The sequence below is a fragment of the Colletotrichum costaricense genome (assembly GCF_030867565.1).
Source record: "Colletotrichum costaricense strain IMI 309622 chromosome Unknown Scaffold_23.1, whole genome shotgun sequence".
Classification (NCBI taxonomy): Eukaryota; Fungi; Ascomycota; class Sordariomycetes; order Glomerellales; family Glomerellaceae; genus Colletotrichum; species Colletotrichum costaricense.
In genome coordinates, this window is record NW_026848252.1 from 584,980 (window position 1) to 605,409 (window position 20,430).

Below are 20,430 nucleotides of genomic sequence, written 5' to 3' on the forward strand. Positions count from 1 at the left end.
GGGAAAAAAGAAGCTTGAGAGCCCGAGTTGTCAACAACCGCCAACCCCTACACCTGGGAGTTTGTCAGTGCTAAGGCTCATCGAAACAGTCGGTCCCGCGAGTTGGCGGAGGACGCTTCCAAGCAGGCGCTGGCACGCAGGTTCGGTTTCCAACATGTCGGGGCAAAGCCTGCTGGCTCAAACCGTCCGTGGATCTGCTAACGAGCCCGCCGCCCCGTCACCCGCGAGCCTTTCAGCCTTTAGTCCATCCCATACCATCGCATGAGAATGGCGGCGGTAGGTATGGTTACGGAGCTCAGTCATTTTGGGCAAGTGGTCCAGTCATGTCCTCTGATGGTTCGACGACAGTATCAATCTGCGATTGCCTTTTCATCTGCGACTAGTGCCCCTCCCTCGGTCCCCACTCGTAACCCGAACAGCACGCCGCAATCTTCCCGAGGTCGGGATCGAGGGTCCAATGCCTCGTTTGTGTCTGCATCGCGGTGGTGGAGACATCAGAGCGATTCCGCGATGTGTGTGTGTGTGTGTGTGTGTGTGTGTGTACGACACAACGTAGGCCACCGCCGTCGAGGCGTGTAATGTGCAAGCGAAGCAGGGGGCGGCAGAAAGAAAGCGAGCACGTTGCTGGGACTCTTGAGCGTTGGAGGGGCTTGCCAAGGGCCAAGAGGAGACGACGACGACAACAACAACGATGGCGGCGAAGGCGAGTAAACGGTCTTGACCGACGGCTCTTTGGACGAGTGTCATGAAGCAACTGGTCTGGTTTGTGTTTGTGTGGGCACATGGCTCACGCCCCTCTTGGAACACCGAGGGTTTATCGCCAGCGATTTTTGGGGGTTGATTCCCCTCCCCCCTCCCCTTGCTCTCCCTGGCGCCCCCGGAGACTCTTGGCTTTTCTTGCGGGAGCTCCGTACTTTGCACGCCTTGTACTTGGTGGCATCGCGAGATTCATTCCAGCTTGAGGCCCCCCCCCCTCTCCCCATAAGGCCGAAGTGACTGCAGACCGGTGGGATGGAAAACGCATGGAATATTCGAAAAGGGCTTCGTTTGTGGATTGCCGTCACATGGCGGACGGGACGTCGTCGAAATGGACCGCCCTACAGAGGAACAGGGCCCAGGGCTGAGGGAACGATGAGGTTCTGAAGTCTTGGCATCCGTCATTGGGGACGTGTCTGTGGTGTATTTTGACGACAAAATTTCTCTTTTGGCGGGTTAGGTGCTCTCAGATTGGCGTGGACTTTGGTCCATGGTGGGAGACCAGCAGAGTCCCTGGGGTGTGCTTGGACTGGGGGTGGGTGGTGAATGGTGAGTGGTGTGGAGGAGAGAGAGGAACCACCTCACGGTTCCACACCTCGACACCGCTGGGCTGACCGGGCTGGAAGGGAGGTGGTCCGCGGGTGAGGTGCGGGCGTGGAAGGTGCTCAGTGTGCCCAGCTCGAAGACTGGAAAAAAAAAAAAAAAAAAAAAAAGGTCGCCCACTCCCACTCCCACCAAAACGCGTCAGCCCAAGAGCGGGGGGCAGTAGGTACGGAGTACAGACGGTACAGACGGCGCATGGAAGGGGCGGCACATCAGGGAATCGGGACAGCAGGCAAGAGCTTCCTGGGTCTCAAAGTCTTGGCACGCTCGATTTCCTTCGTTTGCCAAGACTTCCACCCCGCCCCTTCGCGCTTGCGCTTGTCTTGACAACATGCATCGAATATCAGAGAGCCTCTTATGGATATCAAACAGATCTAGATACTGCCAATTGCCAGCGTTTTTCTCGCGGTTTTTTTGCTTGCAAAACTGGCCCAGGACGCCCTCGGTCGGTCGCCGACTCACAACAAGCAGACACCGCAGTCACTTGGTTGGGTCCCCCCCTTTTTTTTCCTCTCTCGCTCTCTCTTTTGCAATCCAATGGAACTTACAAACACACGCCCCCAGGAGTGAACGGATTGGCATTGGCCTGACAAAAATCAAGGAAACGGGCCACGTTACCTTAGGTTTCTTTCCCCTCGCGCGCGCGCCCTCTTGCGGTTCGCCCGTCCTCGTTATTTCCGCAAGATTTCGTGCAAGAAAGAGAGAGAGAGGAAAGACCATTCAATGCATGTGCTGGCCACTAGGAGACAAGAAGTCGAGATTAATATGGGGCGCACTGTACAGACAAGTCACAGTGCGAGCGAGGAACAAGAGGGAAGGCACACCCACACACAACACCTTCCTACCTTACCTCGCCTCAGTCAACAACACACCCCCGGCCACTTCCCAGGACGAGACAAGACGGGGAAGAAGGTGGCAGCCGGTGCAAACCACCTCACCTACACTTTCCCAGTCGGGTGTCGCCAAAAGTCGCCAAGGTACGTATCTTCACCTGCACTTCACCTCACCTCATCTCATCCCACATGGTAATAAGGTACGAATACCTTGCGAATAGAATGGTGGGAAACTTACCTACTAAGTGCCAACAGACACAGACACAGACTTAGGTAGACACAGACCATGGGCAGCCGCCCCGTCCTCGTCCCAATGTATGGCTAGCACCAATGTGCCAGAGAAAGCCACTCATCTTTGGGGTCCGACCCGTCTGCTTCATTGTCACCAGCTCATATCCTTTACCTGTCTCGTGTCTGATGTATCGGAATCGTCATCTCAGTCAGTCCAGGCTAAAAGCTATCGAGACTTTGTACGGATAGGTACACACATCAGAGTACCTGCGCAGGGGCCACCCGACCCGACCGCAACGCTGCGAATACCTATCTACATCTTCTCGGTGCTCACAAGTTACAACTCGGCCCACCAAAGAGTGACACGATAATAGCAACAGCGCCCACATCTTGGGAGCCAGGCGACCGGCTTGCGGCTTGCAAGCTGCACAGTCATGGAGTGTCTCGAGCAGGCGTTCCTGGCACAGACGCGGGCAATCCAACGTCCACCAAATCGTCCAATGTCGCTGGGCCTCGTTATGGATACCCTCATGACTCTCGACTCACATGGCACTTTTGCTCTGACACTTTCAACCTAACCTTTTCTCTCTCTCTTTCTTCTGCTCGCTATTCTTCGCAATCGTCCCGCCATGGTATCCGTCGAGCTCATAATCCATAACCTGACAGGCCCAGGGCCGAGCGCTCAAGGACGCGATCCCACACTCAATCCTATTCCTCCAGGACCCTGACCTTGCTCCGGCCCTACTAATCCCAGCTTGAACCTTGGGCCCGAACCTGGCCATTGCACCCCATCTTTTATTCCCTCTCAGTTATACGGTAGAAACAGAGAGTCCAGAATTGCCCCGACGGCATAGCCTTTGGACGCCAGACATTTTTGTCAAATCAGGGCTGTCGCCTATACAATCATACACTGGAAACTCGAGCTGAATCTGAGACTGCCATGCAGGGATCATTTGCAATTTGAGGCCCGTCAACGCAGGCCAGTCAAGATCAAGCCCATCTCTTGAGCGGAAACCAAGCTTGGATGACTCGAGGTCAACGGCATCGATTTCGAGCACCAGCGACTACAGAACCTGTCCACGTAAGATGGGCTGGCCAAGGAGCCACGGATCGTGTAGAACCACAGCCTGCAGCGCATCGCCTACAGCAAGCCCGCCGCAAGCACAACACACCTCAACGTCCCAAGTTTCCCGTCCCCTCTAGGAACAGACCTTCGGCCAACTACCGACCCCTGTATCTGGCACTGTGGGTACGTACCGGCGTTGGCCTTACCGAGCACACCTCCCACCTTAGCTCGCGGCTCAGGTGTGATGTGGTAGCTGTCCTCCTGTGGTATGCGGCGTATGCCTTGCTTGCAGCCCGTCTGCAGGCTGCTGAGCGGTTTCGATTTGGGTTCTGCTCCGAGTCCCGGCCACGATGCTGGCGGCCTGTCCCTGGCCCTTGCTGATGTAGGAATCCCGAACAAGCTGGTCCAATCCCAATGCTGCGCTGCTGGCACATCAGCATATGCTCTCCATCAATCAACCCTTTTCAAGCTCGGTCATCAAACGAATCAGTGCACCAGCGGGCCCAGGGGGCGAACGGAGCGCAGGGTGCGGGTGCCGCTTCTATGAGCAAATTGGTACGGATACGGCATACATATGAAGATGAGAGACCGACTCCCCTTAGCTTTCCCCATGTGGACTGTCTAGATAACGAGATGCTTGGTTAGAGTGAGAGGCTAAAGGTTTCTAGTCTCGGTGGACTCGAAAGCAGACCTCACAGCTATCTGCAATCTGCTTCTTGGCCCTGTCACAATCACTTGCTTCTCTTCATTCGCAAAGGAATAGAGAACACAGTCCCTGATCAATTTGATGGACCACCCATACTTCGTACAGATACATGTGTACGGAGTACGGATACCTTGGATAGAGCTCCATTTACGGACAGTTTATCGCCAAGACTTTGTCCCTTAATCCCAGTGATCGACCGACTGCCGTATCTGGCTGGCATCTACCAATCATCTGCGCACCAGGTCGGCACGATCGCCATTGTCATTTTTGGGGAATATTCTAATTTTGTTACTTTTGTCGCTGCTGCCTGCTCCTTTACATTGCATTCGGAACATACTTGAATGGGGCACTTCGACACGAGCTATTTGACCAAACTGCACTTGCACCGGCCCTGGAGCTGGGGTACCGTACCACAGTGGGTAGTGAGCAGTCGCTACCTTACCTCAAGGTACCTAACCTCTTTACTCGATTACCCCGCAAAAAACAACCAGGTCACCACCATACTGCGTACCGTTTCTCCAGTTCGAAGTTCATTTGCTAAGGTACCTACTCCGTACCTTACTCCGTACCACCCGTTGACGTCCTGCTGTTTGTCAGAGAGCTCACCGTTGCTCTCCCTCCTCCATACACCCACAGCCTTGCTCACCACCACACACACTCTCTCTCTCAGAGTAGCCCGCACACGCAGATACGCCTAGTGCGACAGACACAATACGACTGGGCTTTCTAAATCCCTCTCATCTCTGCAGAGTGCAGAGCGCAGCTGCCAGGCCAGGGCCCCCGAGTCACACACTCCCCCAACGTACAGAAAGCGGCAAGTTCCAGGAGCCGGTGAGTGTTCCACGAGTCCTTTCACTTTCCACGAGCTTCCCTTCCCGCCTGGTACCTTGCAACATGCACCGGCCCCTCTCCCCCAAATGTCACTGGGCCCCCGTCCGTCCAACGAACCGCCCAACGACTCCAAAGCACAGAGTCCAAAGTCCAAACACCTCGACCCTGCCCTGACCTGCCCGGCCAGACCAGACCAGAAAGCCCCTCATTCCCGATAATCCACGCATTCCACCATTCACCTTTTAGGCCAACTTTAACCCGCCATCGGTGACATCGGCCACCGCACCTCGCTCTCACCCGCCCGGCACACATCCCCGTACGCCGTGTCGCCTAACACCTTACATTCTTCAATTCACTCACTGCTGGCCCCTGCTGACTTATTTCGAGATCCGCCAAAATCTCGCACGGCTCCATCAACTCGAGTCGCCTGATACGATATCGCAATCTCCAGAATGGCTGCCGCTAGCGCAAACGCCAGCCTCGACTCCAACGCCCTGCTCGCCTTCTTCACCCAGATGGACGATCAGGGAGGTGTCATTGTCAGAGGTGCGTCTCCGTCATCCAAGCTGAGCCTCCTCACCTCCCTCACCTCGCTGTCTCCCCCTACACCGAAACGGGCCTATCCGATCTGTCTCAAATAGGAAGTCAGTGCCAAGACGCGCGTCCTTGCTAACGGCCGCTGTCACTCTCCAGATACCCCAAAGCTAGATCTAGATCTGTACATCCAGAACTACACAGGTACGATGTTTCCTACCACAGCCCGTCTCAACCTTGTTGCTCGTAGACTGCGCCCTGCTGCCGTTGCCGCAGTGCCACTGCCCGCACACACGCTCAGCCTCCCCGCGTCTCCGCCCCCTTTTGCCCGCGTGCCAAGGCTCCGCCGCCTTCAGGGGGGAACTGCTTCTCACCACTGCCACAGGCCGTACCCGCTTTGAACGTCTTTTCCTCATCGGCCGGACATGCGTGCCGCTCTGTGTCGACGCTCTCAAGGCTGCCGTCGCAGAGGCCAAGAAGGGTCAAGATACGCAGCGTTACCGCGATGTCGTTGAGTTGATTCAGGTCGCCGCTCCTCTGGAGCCTGAAGCCACATTCGATCAGTCGTGGGTCGAGCTCACGGACAGGGCCAATAATGCCAAAACTCACGCCCTCGAGGGCGAGTTGAAGGGTTACAAGATGAACCTGATCAAGGAGAGCATTCGGGTATGTAGAGACATTGCCATGCACAAATGCTCCAGGGCTAACTGATGCCAGATGGGAAACGAGGACCTGGGTCGTCACTTTGAAAGCATCGGCGACCTTAATAGCGCTGGCGAGGCTTACAGCCGGATGCGCCCAGACGTGAGCACATCCAAGCACATCATCGACGTTGGCAAGCACCTCGTCAATGTGACGCTGCAGCGTCGGGAATGGCCCATGGTCATTGCCAACCTGAGCAAGATCACGGGTGTCCAGAACGGCGACGAAGAAAAGGGTTTGCAACCCTACGTCAAGATCGTCCAGGGCATCGCCCTCATGGGGCTCGAGAAGTTTGACGAGGCGGCCAAAAGCTTCCTGCAGACGGATGCCGGCAAAGAGGGAGTGGACTACAGCAATATCGCGAGCCCCAACGATGTGGCAGTGTACGGTGGCCTCCTAGCTCTGGCAACCATGGACCGGAAAGAGCTCCAGGCTCGTGTTCTCGACAACCAAAACTTTAGAACGTTTTTGGAACTGGAACCTCACATCCGCAAGGCCATTTCGCTTTTTGTGAATGGCCGGTACTCGGCTTGCCTGGCCATCCTAGAGGCGTATCGCGCAGACTACCTCCTCGACATTTACCTCCAGAAGCACGTCCCGACGCTCTACTCGCAGATCCGGAGCAAGTGTATCGTGCAGTACTTTATCCCCTTCTCCTGCGTCACCTTGAGCAGCCTCGAGGATGCATTTGCCGTACCCGGCAAGCCGCTCATTGACGAGCTCGTCGCCATGATCCGGGGCGGGGTTTTGCAGGCCCGCATCAACACAATTGACAAGGTGAGTTTCCGCGGCCCCCGAAAGTGTGAAGTCGCACCGTGTGCTAACGCACGAGCCACAAGACGTTGGTCGCCGTGTCTCCGAACCCCCGAGCCACGCTGCAAAGGATGGTCCTCGACACGATCGATGCCTACGAGCGGGACGCTACGGAGCGGATCCGGCGTATGAGTATCATTGCGGCAGATATGGAGGTCAAGACCATGCGCAAGGGTAATGCCCATGCCGGTGCGCAGGGCATCGATGAGCTCTGGTTCGAGCAGTCCAACCGACCGACGGTGGCCGGCGGCGCGGGCGGCGACAACATGAGCTGATGGCCCTCCGATGCGGCGGCGACGGGCCGCGCGGTGACGGTGATACCGGCCGAGTGGTTGTGCTTGTCCGTGGGTCGGACGCGAGAGCTGCAGCACGCCGCGAGCATGCAACTGGAATGCTGACAACCGGGGCACTTTTGGTGATCCACCTTGGCGCCGTAGTCGCAAAAGCCTAAAATATTCGGGTGGTCGACTGCCAATGCAGAGGTGCAGACTGGGCGGTCTCGCGACAGGTCATTGGCTATCTCGAAAGAAAAGCATACGTACGCCTGCCAACACGTCTCTTGTGCCGTGGGATCATTCAGACGTCATGGCACTTTTGTGCTAGGTATGTCATTAGCCACTGGGATCGGGCATGGAGCTTCACGCAGCGGCTGGGACGGTGGAGCGGCTAAAGCAACAGGCGGCGGTGTTGATCGCGGGATCCCCGGGGCCGATAGATTGAGGCTTACGCAGCAGGCATAGAAATGTGTCAAGAGAATATGGTTTTCCGTCGATTGAAGCGTCTTGTCTTGTCGTGCTTGGGAATGGTCGGGAATAATGCATCCTGTCTCTTGTCTGTATCATTTATGCAAGCCACCTGATTGCACTTCGCCCGAACTGTGCCCTACGGCTAGTTGTTCTCTTCGGGCCTAACGCAGAAAGTTAAGCTTACCCTGCCGACGGATTTATGAACGATACCCGACCCTTTATATCGCCTCGGGGTCTTGGCAAAGTTGTTTCTCTACACAGTGCCAGTTCGGTTCCTCGCCTAGCTAGGTGGTCACTCACTTTCCCCTCTCGTCAAAGGATAATAGAGTACGAATACAGATACAGACTAGCAGAAGCCTTTTTTTGAGGTGTTTTTTTTTTTAAAAAAAAAAAAAAGAATCTCCAATGATCGATCACCTGGGCTCCAATTTTGTGGGCTTTCTAACTTTTCCCCCGTTCGCTAGAAATAACTCTCCTTTCGTCTACGGTACATATCCTCAGGGCAAAAGTAAGTAGGTAGTGCGTCCACCCAAATGATCACCCGAGAAAAAAAGGATACCGCAAATAAGAGCCGGTGAGTCTACAAAATGGGGCTCCAGCCGAGGAAGAGAGAAGGGAGGGGGGACAAGACCCAAGGGTCAAGCGTGACAGGGTTAGATGGGGTGGAGGGGCCCGCACGGCGCTTCTCTCTCACGCAAAAGACCAGCATTTCATCAGACAGGGTTTCCTTTTGGAGACCTTGCTCCAAATCCCTGGAGGGTGGAGAGGGGGGAGGGGAGGGTGTGTGATCAAAAAAAACTTATGGTTCAACTTTTTTCTTTCTTTATGATGGGTTTTAGTAGCATTATCCTCTTTTTTGCTGCTGCTCCTTCACGTACCTAGCCTGCATCAGGCAGTTCGTAGGTTTTCCCTCAAGCAGTTCGTTCCCCCCTTGTCTTTCTGTTGCTGGGGGGTGTGGTTCTTTCTAGCCCCCCTCCTTACCTAGTCCTCTCCCCCCCCCCCCTCCCCATATCCGACATCGTCAACGATGCATGGATCATTTTGGATCCATCATCCACCTAGGCGAGCCAGGCACAGACAGCATGGCCCATAATCGCGCTTCGCTTTCGCCTTGCAGACGGTTTCTGGTGCGCCCCTCCCCTCTCTCTTTCTCTCCGAGGTATACTCCGTGTGGTGGAATTAGTTCCCGATGAACCGGGAGTAAAATGCATCCGCTAGAAATGGAAAAGAGACGTATGAGCAAGATAGTAACGATGGGCATGATGTTGGCTCCAGAAGTGACGAGAAGAGAGGGGAGAGGATGTAGCAGTAAGGGGGGGTAGAGGGAAGGGGGCATGGCATGCGACTTTGCCCAGTTTCCGTTGTCCCACCCTCAACCACCGTTCGAGTTCCATCCGGATTCGCGATCCGGGACACGCCCAGGAGTCTCGAAAAGAGTTTTTTTTTTTTTTTTTTTTCCCCTTGTCGTCTCCGTCTCGGTCTCTCCATCTGGGGCCACCCTTCGTCCTCGGGGGGAACTAGATGGCAGGGCGCAATTGACACCAAACGGAGTGACTCGGCGATCGTGATGTATTCGTAATCCACGTAATCCTCGGGCGCGCGCGCGCACAGTAATGCGCAAAGAATCATCCCATCAACTGCCGGACGTCGGTGGGCGGCCAGCGGACCTGCGCAAAGGTGAGGAGACGCTTGATGCTCTGCAGGTACTTGCGCGTGACCTCGTCGCCCATGACGTGCCCGCGCTCGCCGTCGTGCAGCTTCTCGCGGGCGCTGCGCTCGTGGATGCCGACCATGGTGACGCCGATGGGCCAGGCGGCTTTGCCGATGGAGAGGCGGAGGTAGCCGTCGTTTGCGTCGACGTAGCGGCGTTCCTGTGCGGCTTTGACGATTTCGATAATGGGCGCGAGGAGGTCGTCGTCGAGGTCGTACTTTTCGAACTTGCGGAAGAGCTGTCACGATAGTTTAGTCCATGCTTGTCTGATGAACGTATGTGTGTGCGTGCGTGGGAACATACCGGCTTGAGGTTTTCGCGGCTCTGAACCATGGCGCTGTACGCCGTCTTGCTCGCCGTTGTGTCGCGTCGTTCCGCCTCCATTGCCTTTTCGTACTCGGCCAGGACCATGGTGAAGTAGGAAGCCAGCTGGCGGAACAGCCACCGCCGACCTTCCTTGTCCTTGGGCACGGCCGCGTCCACCTTCATGTCCTTCTCCTCCACGAGCTGCAGCGTCGTCGGGATAGGGCCCTTTGTCACCACCGTCGTGAGCCGCCTGTACCGCCTCAGCCTCGCGCCGTGGCCCTCGCCAAAGAGCGTCGCCGGCTCGCCCAGCGCGCGCAGCTTCTCCGCGAGCTGTCCGTCGGGGATGTCCTCCATGCCCTCTTCGACGGCGGCATCGTCGTCGTCTTCGGCCGTGGCCTTGACGAGCTCGGGCAGCCCCAGCCGCTTCCGCCGCGCGCGTTCTTCCTCGGCTTCTTTTTCCTCGCGCCGCAGCCGTGACTCCTCGGCGAGCTTTTGTCGCTTCTCCTCGCGGATCTTGTTCTCTGCCGCGTCGTCTTCTTCGCGCTTGCGTTTCGCGGCGGCCTTGGCTTCCCGCTCGGCCTCGACGCGGGCTTGTTCTGCCAGGTAGTCTTCCCTGCGCTTCGCTTCGACGTCGGCTCGTTTGATGTATTTCGATGACGAGGAGGCTGCTGCTGCTGTGGAAGTGGGCTTCTTGGACTTGTCCAGCTCCTTGGACATGAGGGCTGCAAAGTCCATTTTGGCGTCGATTTGCTGTCCCTGTAGCTGACTGAGGTGTCTCGTGTGTCTCGGGTGGGTCCGTTCGGTCGTGGGTATCACCAGTCTTCCCTCGTGTGTTGTCCAAGAGCAGAACTCGCCTCCACGTCGATGAGATGTCGTCAAACGAGAACGGTAGAAAACCGGATAGAGCGTTGCCGGATTGACAATTAAAAAAAGCTTAGTTTTCGGGAACGGCGCCCTACGTGTGGTGGACGATCCATGCATGGAAGCTTTGGAAGATCGCGCTTAACTTGCACAGCCTCACTCGCCTACGACCTTGACTCCAGTCGGGAGGGACGCACGCCCGCACCTCTTCGTCCGCGCACACCACGACCACTCACACACCGCAATACGTACTCTCACACTCTTCTTACACACACAAATGCACGCGGCAACTGCAGCAGTTTTGAACTAGTTCCCGCTTCCCTCCTCTTTTTTCTAAACCCCCGTTTGATTCCCTTTTTGGGGGCCTAAAAAGGTGCTTGTTTGTACCTGTTCGTCGCAAGGGGACCTGGGGGCCTGGAGCTTGTCAAAAAGGAACCATCGAGCTTGTTTTCACTACGAATACTCCACACAGGCGAGTATACGTATACGTACTCCCCGACGTCGTCTCTTCTTCCCATCGAAGCGCGGGTTGGCTATACTTGGCGGTCTTCGGCATGGCTTCCCATCAGCGGGAGGATACTACGCCATTCCTTCTGCAGCTTTTCTACAAGGACGGGTCATTTCACAGGTACGTCGACTCTGCCTGACGCCTAGTACTATTCTCGACGCTGACAGACCCATATAGAACAGACGAGTTCGCCTCGAGGAGCCTTCCGCCCTTCCTATCACTCTACACATGGCCCGACTGTACCTTGGACGAGCTCGCCGAGCTTATCACAGCTGAAGACCCGGCGCTGCTACCGAGCCCTTGCGTGGGCACGAGGCTCGCCTTCCGCCTCATCTACCCCGATACCCGGAACGCAGCAGCCAACGCGGGAGGGCACCATCACCACGGACAAGCGCAGGGGCCAAGGTTCATGGTCAAGGACCTAGGGAGCGTGGTGCTCGGGGACGGCACGGCAGAGGCGCTCCTGGCCGCCGATGGCGAGGGAGAGGGGGAGGGGGAGGGGGCAGACGACGTCGACATGTCCGGCGCCGGCGCCAAGCAACCCGACGACGCTGACTCGGCCAAGGACAAGACGCTCAAGGAGGTCAATTTCGTGGTCGGAGATTACGTCTCGTGCGCCATACTGCCGCCGCTGCCGGACGGCTCGGTGGCGCCGGCCCTCACTGCGCGAAATGATAGGGCAGCGGGGCAGTTTGGCGGTGCAAGAGGCCCGATGGGCGGTCCGCCGTCGCAGGGGCCGCGCCGGGACGCTGGGTTCGGGGGAAGGCAGAGCTGGGACAGAGACCGGCGGCGCTCTGGGTTCGGAGATGGTGGATTCCCCGAGGGGGAGTGGCGGAGGGGCGAGAGGCTGCCCGATGATCCACCAGACCGGTCTCGGGGTAGAGGTAGACGACCCGATAGGTGGTGATTCGACTTGTAGTCGTGGTTCCAGGTACTTGGGTTTGTAATTACGCACGGCGTTATGGCTCGTTTGGAAGGTATACCAGGCGGCGTTATGATCACTTGCAAGCGTCGTTCTTCCACGTCTGCTTGCTATCAAGGCATTGCCTTGCTTCAAAAGTTGGCGAAATTCGTGACTGCATCGAAAGCAGTACAGACATCTTGCGATCGTCATGGTGCACAGGAGAAAAGTACTTGTTCGATGTTCTCATTCCTCTACTCCGGGTCACGGTCCCGGGCCTATCTACACAATTCTCCCCCTCGATATCGTGCCCCGTCTATCGCTCGTAAACCAGGTCGCCCTTGCGCTTCGCGCGGAGGTCCCAGAGACCCTATAGATCGGTCAGTTTATGTACTTCCGGCGGTCCGAAGGGGGTACGAGGGGCAACTCACGTCGGTCTTGTAGCCAATGTAGCCGACGACGAATGGCACAAAGACGGCGTACATGAAGGTGACGCGAGCGGTTCTCGGGGTCCAGCGGAAGAAGATGTGTCTGTTGCTCTGCATGTCTGTTGAGTCGCTCTCAGGTCAGCCCTTTCACTCCTCTCCACGTCTTTCCATGCCACACAGCAGCTCAGTCGCGCGGTATCTAATCGCCTCGCATCGCATTCGGAGGGTTCGGTGGAAAAGGAAGGGTTCTACGTACGTCCCAATTTGACCAGGGCCGGGTCAAGGGCCAGCTCTAGTTTGATCGAATTAGCATTTTAGTCGTTAATTTTGGTGTCAATTGGGGCACTCACTGTGGTGGTGGCCTGCCATCTTGAATGATGATCAGGACCGGTTCGCAGTTTGATCAAGAAAGAGATTGATTCGGTCGGCCGACAAGGGTTTGCGGGGTTCCGAAGGGCAATTGCTGCTTCGCTCGTCAATGTGAAGCTCCGTGACGGCACAATGCATCGCGAGTCTTGGGAGTTCACTGCTTAGGTAATATTGGCTGGCCTTGACTGTCAGGCATCAGCCAATCAAGTGATGGGCATTAGCCAGAGTGCAAGCCATGACATACTGTGCTCTCAGGCATCTTTCTCCGCGGATACACAGTACGTAATCGTTGGTCGACACTGCCGATCTACTAGGCGAGCCGACTTCTCATCTTATCCTCCATATACGCGCAAGATTGAAACGTTTACATAAGCAAAATAAGTCAACGTGCCAGAGTGGTTAATGGGCAGCCCTGCTAAGGCTGTGGCTTCGGTCGCGCAGGTTCGAATCCTGTCGTTGACGCTTAAACTTTTGCAATTTTTGTCTTCAACTTAATTGGCACGCCTGGGTAGCTGCTCGATGGCATAACCATCTTGCCGTCCAACTGTGTTCGAATCATTGTAGTAGATCACGAGGCAGTATTAGCAAAGACACGATTCAACACTCAATAGGAGACAAGAGTAATTGTAGGCCTCTGTTGCGAACCTAGCCAGACAACGATAGATCGGCGACTCAATGTGGTATGCAATTCGGAGCCAGCAGTCCCGCCGATTTGATGTGCGGTCTAGAGAAGTTCTGGTTCTATGCCGAGGCCTGGAGACCGAGGCAAGCCTAAATTGTGGGGCATAAACCTGTGGTTTTGCGCTGTGAATTAGCTGCTCGCTGCGTGCTGCGCATGCTGTGTTCCTGTGACAGGAGACGGCCCAAGTGCTTTTTGTTTTGGGGAAACACCTGAAAGTGAGCTCGGTGGGGCCGGGCCCTTTGCCTTCCGATGAGCTAGTGACGTATAAATGAGGGACGAAGCCCGGAAACCTTATCAGGTTGAACAATTGATGTTCAGAGTGGTATCGTGGTGTAAATTCAGATTCAGTGAGGTGCTTAATTGAGAATTCATCGCCAAAAGAACCAATCGAATACCCTCAACATGGCGGCAACTGAACAGAAGCCCAAGGTGAAGCTCTACTGGTAAGTCAAGTCCAGGTTTCACTCATACTCTGTATTCCAAGCTCACCAATTCACCAGGCTGGAGCAATCGAGAGCCCAGAACATCCTGTGGCTCCTCGAGGAGCTCAAGATTGACTATGAAATCGAAGTGTTCCACAGGAATAAGCAGACGCTCTTGGCGCCTCCCGAGCTGGCAAAGGTTCATCCGCTGGGCAAGTCGCCCGTGATTGAGATTTTCCCGACCGGCTCTGGCGAGTCCATCAAGTTGGCCGAGAGTGGCTACATGACGCAGTACCTGTGCGAGCACTTTGGCCAGAACACCAGCCTCATCCCCAAGAAGTGGAAGGACGGCCAGGAGGGCAAGATTGGCGGCGAGACTGAGGAGTACTCGAGGTGCCAGTACCTGCTTCACTACATTGAGGGCAGTCTGCTCCCGGTCCTCACCATGTCTCTGGTCATTGGAGGTGAGTCTCACGTCAGGTCACGATTCTGGAGTATTCGCTGACGCCTTGCAGCCCTGAAATCCGACAATGTACCCTTCCTCGTCCGGCCCATCACGTCGGTGGTAGCCAACCGGATCTACAGCATGGTGATCTTCCCCAACGCCAAGAAGCACATGGCCATGATTGACCAGATGCTCGAGACGTCGCCCAATGGTGGCAAGTACATCTGCGGCGAGCACCTCTCGGCCGCCGACATCCTCCTCAGCTTTGCGCTCATCGCGGCGCAGCCCCGCTTCGACGGTCTGGGGAGCTGGCCCGGCGGTTCTGCCAAGGCGGCGCACCCCCGTGTATTTGAGTATATCGAGAGGCTCAAGAAGGAGCCCGGCTATGAGAGATCGGCGCAGAAGATTCGCGAGATTGACGGCAAGTTTGAGGCCACGATTTCTAAGATGTAAAACGTGACGTTTGATGAATTGGGTTCGGGGACTAGGGAGATATACCACTTTACTAAATTGACCTGCACTCTAATGAACCGTCGTCTCAACTTTGCTCCTCATCCACCTTTGAATACGTCAATACTATTCGTAAACATCTCATGCAACTTGACAGCGCGTCGCAAAGTTCATCATCTCACGGCTTCATCTCAGAGGCTCTTGTATGATGCTAAGTGGCCCAAGCTTCCCGAATGGAGCGCTACCGCAGGGACCAACGGCAGGGATTCCGGGCCGCTAAATCGGCGTGCGTTCCTCCCGCTGTCGGCAGCTTTTCCAGTGACGCCCCGACGTATTTTTTTGCAACATCATCCAAGTCAATTCAACCCGCCAACGCACCCGAGGGCTAGACGAACGCCATGCTCGCCTCGAGGACGGTATGCGCCCAATGCCGTTCGAGGCTTTTGGCCGGCGCGGCTACAATCGGCGCGGTCCGACCGAACTCGACGACAAGCTTCCCGTCCGCCGCCGTGGACCAGCCGTCCCGAACCCCGAAACCCAAAGCGCCACGACCACCCACGAGGAAGCACAAGGGCAGCGGCAACGAGACTGCGAAGCAGAGAGTCCTGGATCTATTTGAAGAGACCGTCAGCAAGCAGCCCGCGCCGGCGGCTCCTAGCAACGGCCCGGGCGTCAACCAGCTCTACTCACTTACCGACGAGCTCAGCCAACTCTTACAACAGAGACAGAAGCAAAAGATCTCCGATTTGGAATTTGCGACACAGGCATACACGTTCATAACCACAAAACTTCTGGTGGCCGCGCAAAAGTCGGGTGTCTATCTGCCTCAGGTTACCACAACAATAGCCAGCCAAGCTTTACAACAAATCACGAGAATCAAGTTTGCGACGATAGAGGCCGCCGACCTCCCCCGAACGGTAGACATATGCAAGTTGTATACTCACATAAATAACAAGAGGGTTGTGAGGCGACTGGAACTCATCAATGGCCTCCTGCGAGCAATCATCTCAACTCGAGCGGACCCGGAGAACCAGGCTGTGGAGGACCGGCTGCTGGAGGATCTAGTGGAGTGCTGGAAACACTTTTCGGGCTTGAAGCGCGCAGACAGCGGCCTCGAGTCGGATCCCGTGTTTTGGCTCACGTCACGGCGGGACTTGCTAGGGACCGAGAGACCCGATAGACTCCTCCGCGCGCTCTTCCCCTTTTTTGCAGCCAACGAAACGTCAGGCCTAGGACCGGCCCTCGTAGCCACATACGTATTGCTGTCTGAGTCCAAGCATATGATCAGCAAGGCCAGGTTGGAGGCACACCCGCTGTTGGAAGCACTGGATCCTATTGTCAAGCAATTCGATAAGGACATGCTGCAGGAGCTCTTTCGCGACCATGCCGAAGTCTGGAGCTACGTCCAACCACGGGCGGACTGGAGGGTGACGCGCGTGGCTCCCGGAACGTGGAAAGAGTTGGATACTGTGTCTCCAGGCAAACCCGATCAAGCCAAGTCAGCGGTGCGGTTCTCTTATGCCCTGTGGCACCGGCGGTTCGAGACCGTCTTCCGTGCAAACGACACTGCAGCCATCCAGCAGGCCTGGAGAGACCTGATCAACCCGGCCAACGACAAGGACCGGACCCTGAGGTTGCAGAGCTCTCCGGACCTTTTCGATTACATCCTGTTCCTCGCGTGTAGCAAGTACGGGTTAGGCGCAAGCTTTTCCAAGCTGACGGAGGAGATATTGGCGTACATGAAGACTCTGGGCATGGCCCCGACGGTCAGAACGTACACGTCAATGATGAGTGGCTGGAAAGAGGCCAGGCGGTTGGAGCCGATTGAGAACCTGTGGAAATTCATCACAAACGCAGGTGTCAAACTGGACCAGCAGATCTGGTCGAGCAGGATCTCGGCCCTCGGCCTTTTGGGCGGCGAACATGACGGTCTGGGTGCCCTCAAGGAGATGGATAGGTTGTGGAGCATGGCAGTAAAGAACGGCACGCAAGGAAAGGCCGTCGAGCCTGGCATTTCCAACGTGAACGCAGCCATTTCCGGCTTGCTCCGCCGTGATAACATGGAGGTCATCCGTACCGTACTGGACTGGGCGACCGACAAGGGCATCACGCCCGACATCTACACCTACAACATGCTCCTATCACGCATGCTCAAAAAGGGGGCCCACGAGGAGGCGGACCGGATCCTCGCCAGCATGAAGACGGCGGGCATCACGCCGGACGGGGCCACCTTTACCGTCATCATGGAGGCGGCCCTCAGCGACCTGCCAGACCAGACGCCGCAGGAGCAGCGGGAGACGATGGACAGGGTATTCTCCGAGATGGCCGCCTGCGGCATCGAGCCCAACCAGGAGTCCTACGGCAAGATGCTCCACGTCCTCGTCCGGGCGGGCGACAGCGGCAAGCACGCCGTGGCCGCGCTGCTCTCGCACCTCCGCGCATCCCGCCTCCACCCGTCGACCGAGATGTGCACCATGCTGGTCGAGTACTACGTCAACCGGAATCGGCCCGACCTCGACTCGCTGCGCGCCCTCGTCGCGGACCGCCGCGCGCGCACGCGGGCTCTGACGGACCGCGTCTTCTGGGAGAGCGTCATCAAGAACTATCACCGCGCCGGCGACCTCGACAGCGCGCTCGAGGTCGTCTACGACCTTGATGATTGGGGGATCTGGCCCGGCTTGCCGCTGCTCGACCCTCTGCTGCGGTCTCTGGTCCATCGGCAAGACTTTGAGGGGGCCAAGAAGCTGGTCGATACCGTCCGCAAGCAGGCCAGGCCTCAGGCCGCGGACAAGGCGGGTCGCTTTTCGAAGCACGGGTTCTGGGCGTTTGCTCACGATTACCGTCTATTGCCGGGGCAAGAGGAGGCGTAGAATACACATGTAGATTCTCAGCCGATTATTGTACTATACAAATAGATATCATCAATGTATAACAACTTGGAGATTCCTTTGATCCCCAAGTCATGCATCTGGGAATCCAGCATGGCATGCTCTGAGTCTCGTAAAGTGACATTATCACATCGTATATTGACGCTTGTGTTTCTTCACCATAGACAAAAAGGCCAATGCGGTGCGAGGGTATTCATAGAGTCACTAAGAAAATAGTCAATGCGACAAGAAGAAAGTGAGACGGACAATATCAGTCGATACCGGTCCAACGTCCCTTCGATACGTCTTTCTTCAGAATATTGAATCACGCCGTACGCACGTTAGTCTACCCAGCAGCGCCCCATCCATGACATGTACACATTTACTTGCCAACAGCACCCAGCACATACTTGATCCCCTCCCAATGCTCCTCGGCCGTGGGTAAAATGAACTCGGGCGCCAGAATGAACCCAGACCCTCCGCTCCCCCCGCTCTTGGGCCGCAACTCGACGCTCCACGAGTACGTCGCATTCAGCGCCCCGTGGTGAAAATCTCTCGCAGAGCCCGTGGAATAGTACAAAATCTCACACGACGGGCCGACCTCGTAGGTCTCCCCGCTCGTCGCCGCAATCGTCGCGGCGTACCCCGCGCCCACGTCCCGCTGCGCCTGGAGGTTCCGGGGCAGCACGTCGGGGTCGCAGGAGAAGCCCCAGGGGAGGAGGATCAGCTGCGAGTAGCTGTGCCAGTCAATGAAGAGTCTGATGCCGCCGCCACCGGTGGAGTTGGCAGCTGTGGAGGCTAGCTCCCGCGAGAGGGCCGAGAGTACGACGTTCTCGGTCGTGTCGCCCGGCGCGAGGCCGCGGAAGGTCTCGCCGCACGGATCGGCGGAGACGCTGCCGTCCTCGAGGGGGTAGTCCCACTGGAAGTTCCAGTTGCGGTTGCCGTCGGTGCCTATGCAGGTCGTGTTGGAGCGCGGCTGGCGGTTCTTGCGCCAGAGGCGGTTTGTGGTCTGGCTGTACACAAAGCCTAGACGCGTAGGGGGAGTTTCATGAGTGATTTGGATGGAGTTTTGGTAACACACCTTTTGACTTACCATCAGGGTTATGAAAGGGCACAATGTAAAAGTCGTAAGCGTCGAAGAAGGCTGTGACGTTTCGGTCTCCAGACTTGTAGCCGTCGATGAGTTGGTAGGTCAAGTACTCGACAGTCTACTCGCGGGCATTAACACCATCACTTACAAAAGCGTCTAGGATGTGTTCACATACCATTGTAGTAATCCACTCCCTGGCATGAACGGTGCTGTGCCAGAGGACAACGGGCTTCGTCCCCGTGTCCTCGCCCCCCCAAAGCCGCAGCCCGAATATGTTGCGGCCCTCATACGAGGCACCAATGTCCAGCCACTCCGAGTTGTCGGGAAACGCAGCGTGGAGGTCCCTCCAGTACTGTACGTGGTCGTCATACGCGTGATATGAGTCGAACCAGCTCAGGTCCGGCAGCTCGCCCCTCTTGGTCAAGCCGGGCTTCTTTTCGGCCTCGGACTCGGCCCTGATCGCCCGTCCGAGGTCATCGTCTAGAAGCTGCGTGTTGTCTAGCAGTCCCAGAGCCTTGAGTGATTCAACCTCGCTGGGCGGGATCGCGACTTCGACGGAGCCCTTGAGGTCAATGGACGGGAACGAGCGCAGGTGGGCGAGTTGGTTTGGTGGTGCGTTGGATGTCGATACGCGGTAGACCTGGTAGCCTTCGTAGCTGACCTTTTCGTCTCGGGGCGTCTTTATCCTATTGTTGCCGGTGAGGGCGGTGGCTGGGGCGATGACGGCGAGTAAAGCTGTGAACTTCATGATGACTTTTGAATTGAACACAGCCGATTCCCTGACAAGCGTCCGTCGTTCAGACGAGTACGAGCAAATGGCGTCTGACGCTTTTATACAGACATCTCCGGCGGATCTTCGCGCGCTTCCGTTCACTTTTCCCCGCCGTGTGAATCGCACAAAATCTTCATCTTGGCCCTGGCGAACCTAAAGGGCAAAAAGTGAGGGGTCGACGGTTGATAACCATGCAAGCCAAGACCGAGATGCTTGTATGACGCTCTCGAGTCTCGACGTTTCGCGGGCCAGCGTAGCATTTCCGCAGACATCCTGCAAACCATTACTTTCGGCGTGCTGAAGAGGGTCTAGCAAACTCAATTGCAAAGTCGTACGCGGAGATGCGAGGCTACACCCAGAAGAGTAGGTGCTAGACCTTGTTGTCTTGGCTTGCGAGGATAGCCGAGAGTTAGGTTCATAGACCAGGAAGGCTCGGGATATTGATTTCGACGAGGCGAGAAGAGCGAGTGGTGCGATGGATGCAGCGGCTTTAATGCGTATTTTAGACAAGCGAGTTGTTATCGTGATACAATGAGCAAGGAGCAAATCTCATGGAGCTAGACTAGTAACCTCAAGTCCGAGTAATTTGCCCACAGTGAGACTCCGTTCCATCATTTGAAAAATAACACCTCGAGCCTGGTGGCTTAAAATGTCTATCTCAAGTAAGATATCCGTAAGACCTTCAGGGAATGTGTCTTATACGGAAGACTCCGGTCCAGTAGAGCGCCGTGACGCCGCCCGACTCATGACCCGGCCCGGAAGTGGGATCCGGGTCACCACGGGGTTTTATTACCTTG

The 20,430-nt window shown here is 56.4% G+C and overlaps 8 protein-coding genes across 8 annotated transcripts; 4 read left to right on the top strand and 4 right to left on the bottom strand.

Annotated features, from left to right (window-relative positions):
- Positions 1-369: 369 nt before the first annotated feature.
- On the bottom strand, positions 370-747 carry CCOS01_15349 (uncharacterized protein; the record flags this gene model as incomplete). The annotated part of the gene is made up of 1 exon (XM_060463488.1): positions 370-747. The coding sequence occupies one exon, from the start codon at positions 745-747 to the stop codon at positions 370-372; it is 378 nt and encodes a 125-aa protein (XP_060306091.1).
- Positions 748-5,478: 4,731 nt separating this feature from the next.
- On the top strand, positions 5,479-7,526 carry CCOS01_15350 (26S proteasome subunit RPN7; the record flags this gene model as incomplete). The annotated part of the gene is made up of 5 exons (XM_060463489.1): positions 5,479-5,572; positions 5,946-6,226; positions 6,278-7,039; positions 7,102-7,249; positions 7,300-7,526. 5 exons carry the CDS (start codon positions 5,479-5,481, stop codon positions 7,524-7,526), a joined length of 1,512 nt encoding a protein of 503 aa, XP_060306092.1.
- A 1,920-nt stretch (positions 7,527-9,446) lies between these two features.
- CCOS01_15351 (Prp18 domain-containing protein) lies at positions 9,447-10,573 on the bottom strand (the record flags this gene model as incomplete). Its single annotated transcript, XM_060463490.1, has 2 exons — positions 9,447-9,770; positions 9,836-10,573. 2 exons carry the CDS (start codon positions 10,571-10,573, stop codon positions 9,447-9,449), a joined length of 1,062 nt encoding a protein of 353 aa, XP_060306093.1.
- A 680-nt stretch (positions 10,574-11,253) lies between these two features.
- CCOS01_15352 (Sin3 associated polypeptide p18) lies at positions 11,254-12,114 on the top strand (the record flags this gene model as incomplete). Its single annotated transcript, XM_060463491.1, has 2 exons — positions 11,254-11,327; positions 11,385-12,114. The coding sequence occupies 2 exons, from the start codon at positions 11,254-11,256 to the stop codon at positions 12,112-12,114; spliced, it is 804 nt and encodes a 267-aa protein (XP_060306094.1).
- Positions 12,115-12,424: 310 nt separating this feature from the next.
- Positions 12,425-12,905, bottom strand: CCOS01_15353 (uncharacterized protein; the record flags this gene model as incomplete). The annotated part of the gene is made up of 4 exons (XM_060463492.1): positions 12,425-12,478; positions 12,540-12,655; positions 12,793-12,828; positions 12,887-12,905. The coding sequence occupies 4 exons, from the start codon at positions 12,903-12,905 to the stop codon at positions 12,425-12,427; spliced, it is 225 nt and encodes a 74-aa protein (XP_060306095.1).
- A 1,084-nt stretch (positions 12,906-13,989) lies between these two features.
- Positions 13,990-14,907, top strand: CCOS01_15354 (glutathione S-transferase; the record flags this gene model as incomplete). Its single annotated transcript, XM_060463493.1, has 3 exons — positions 13,990-14,030; positions 14,088-14,473; positions 14,525-14,907. 3 exons carry the CDS (start codon positions 13,990-13,992, stop codon positions 14,905-14,907), a joined length of 810 nt encoding a protein of 269 aa, XP_060306096.1.
- A 395-nt stretch (positions 14,908-15,302) lies between these two features.
- Positions 15,303-17,774, top strand: CCOS01_15355 (pentatricopeptide repeat domain-containing protein; the record flags this gene model as incomplete). The annotated part of the gene is made up of 1 exon (XM_060463494.1): positions 15,303-17,774. The coding sequence occupies one exon, from the start codon at positions 15,303-15,305 to the stop codon at positions 17,772-17,774; it is 2,472 nt and encodes an 823-aa protein (XP_060306097.1).
- A 379-nt stretch (positions 17,775-18,153) lies between these two features.
- On the bottom strand, positions 18,154-19,609 carry CCOS01_15356 (zinc carboxypeptidase; the record flags this gene model as incomplete). Its single annotated transcript, XM_060463495.1, has 3 exons — positions 18,154-18,797; positions 18,865-18,979; positions 19,037-19,609. 3 exons carry the CDS (start codon positions 19,607-19,609, stop codon positions 18,154-18,156), a joined length of 1,332 nt encoding a protein of 443 aa, XP_060306098.1.
- Positions 19,610-20,430: the final 821 nt, after the last annotated feature.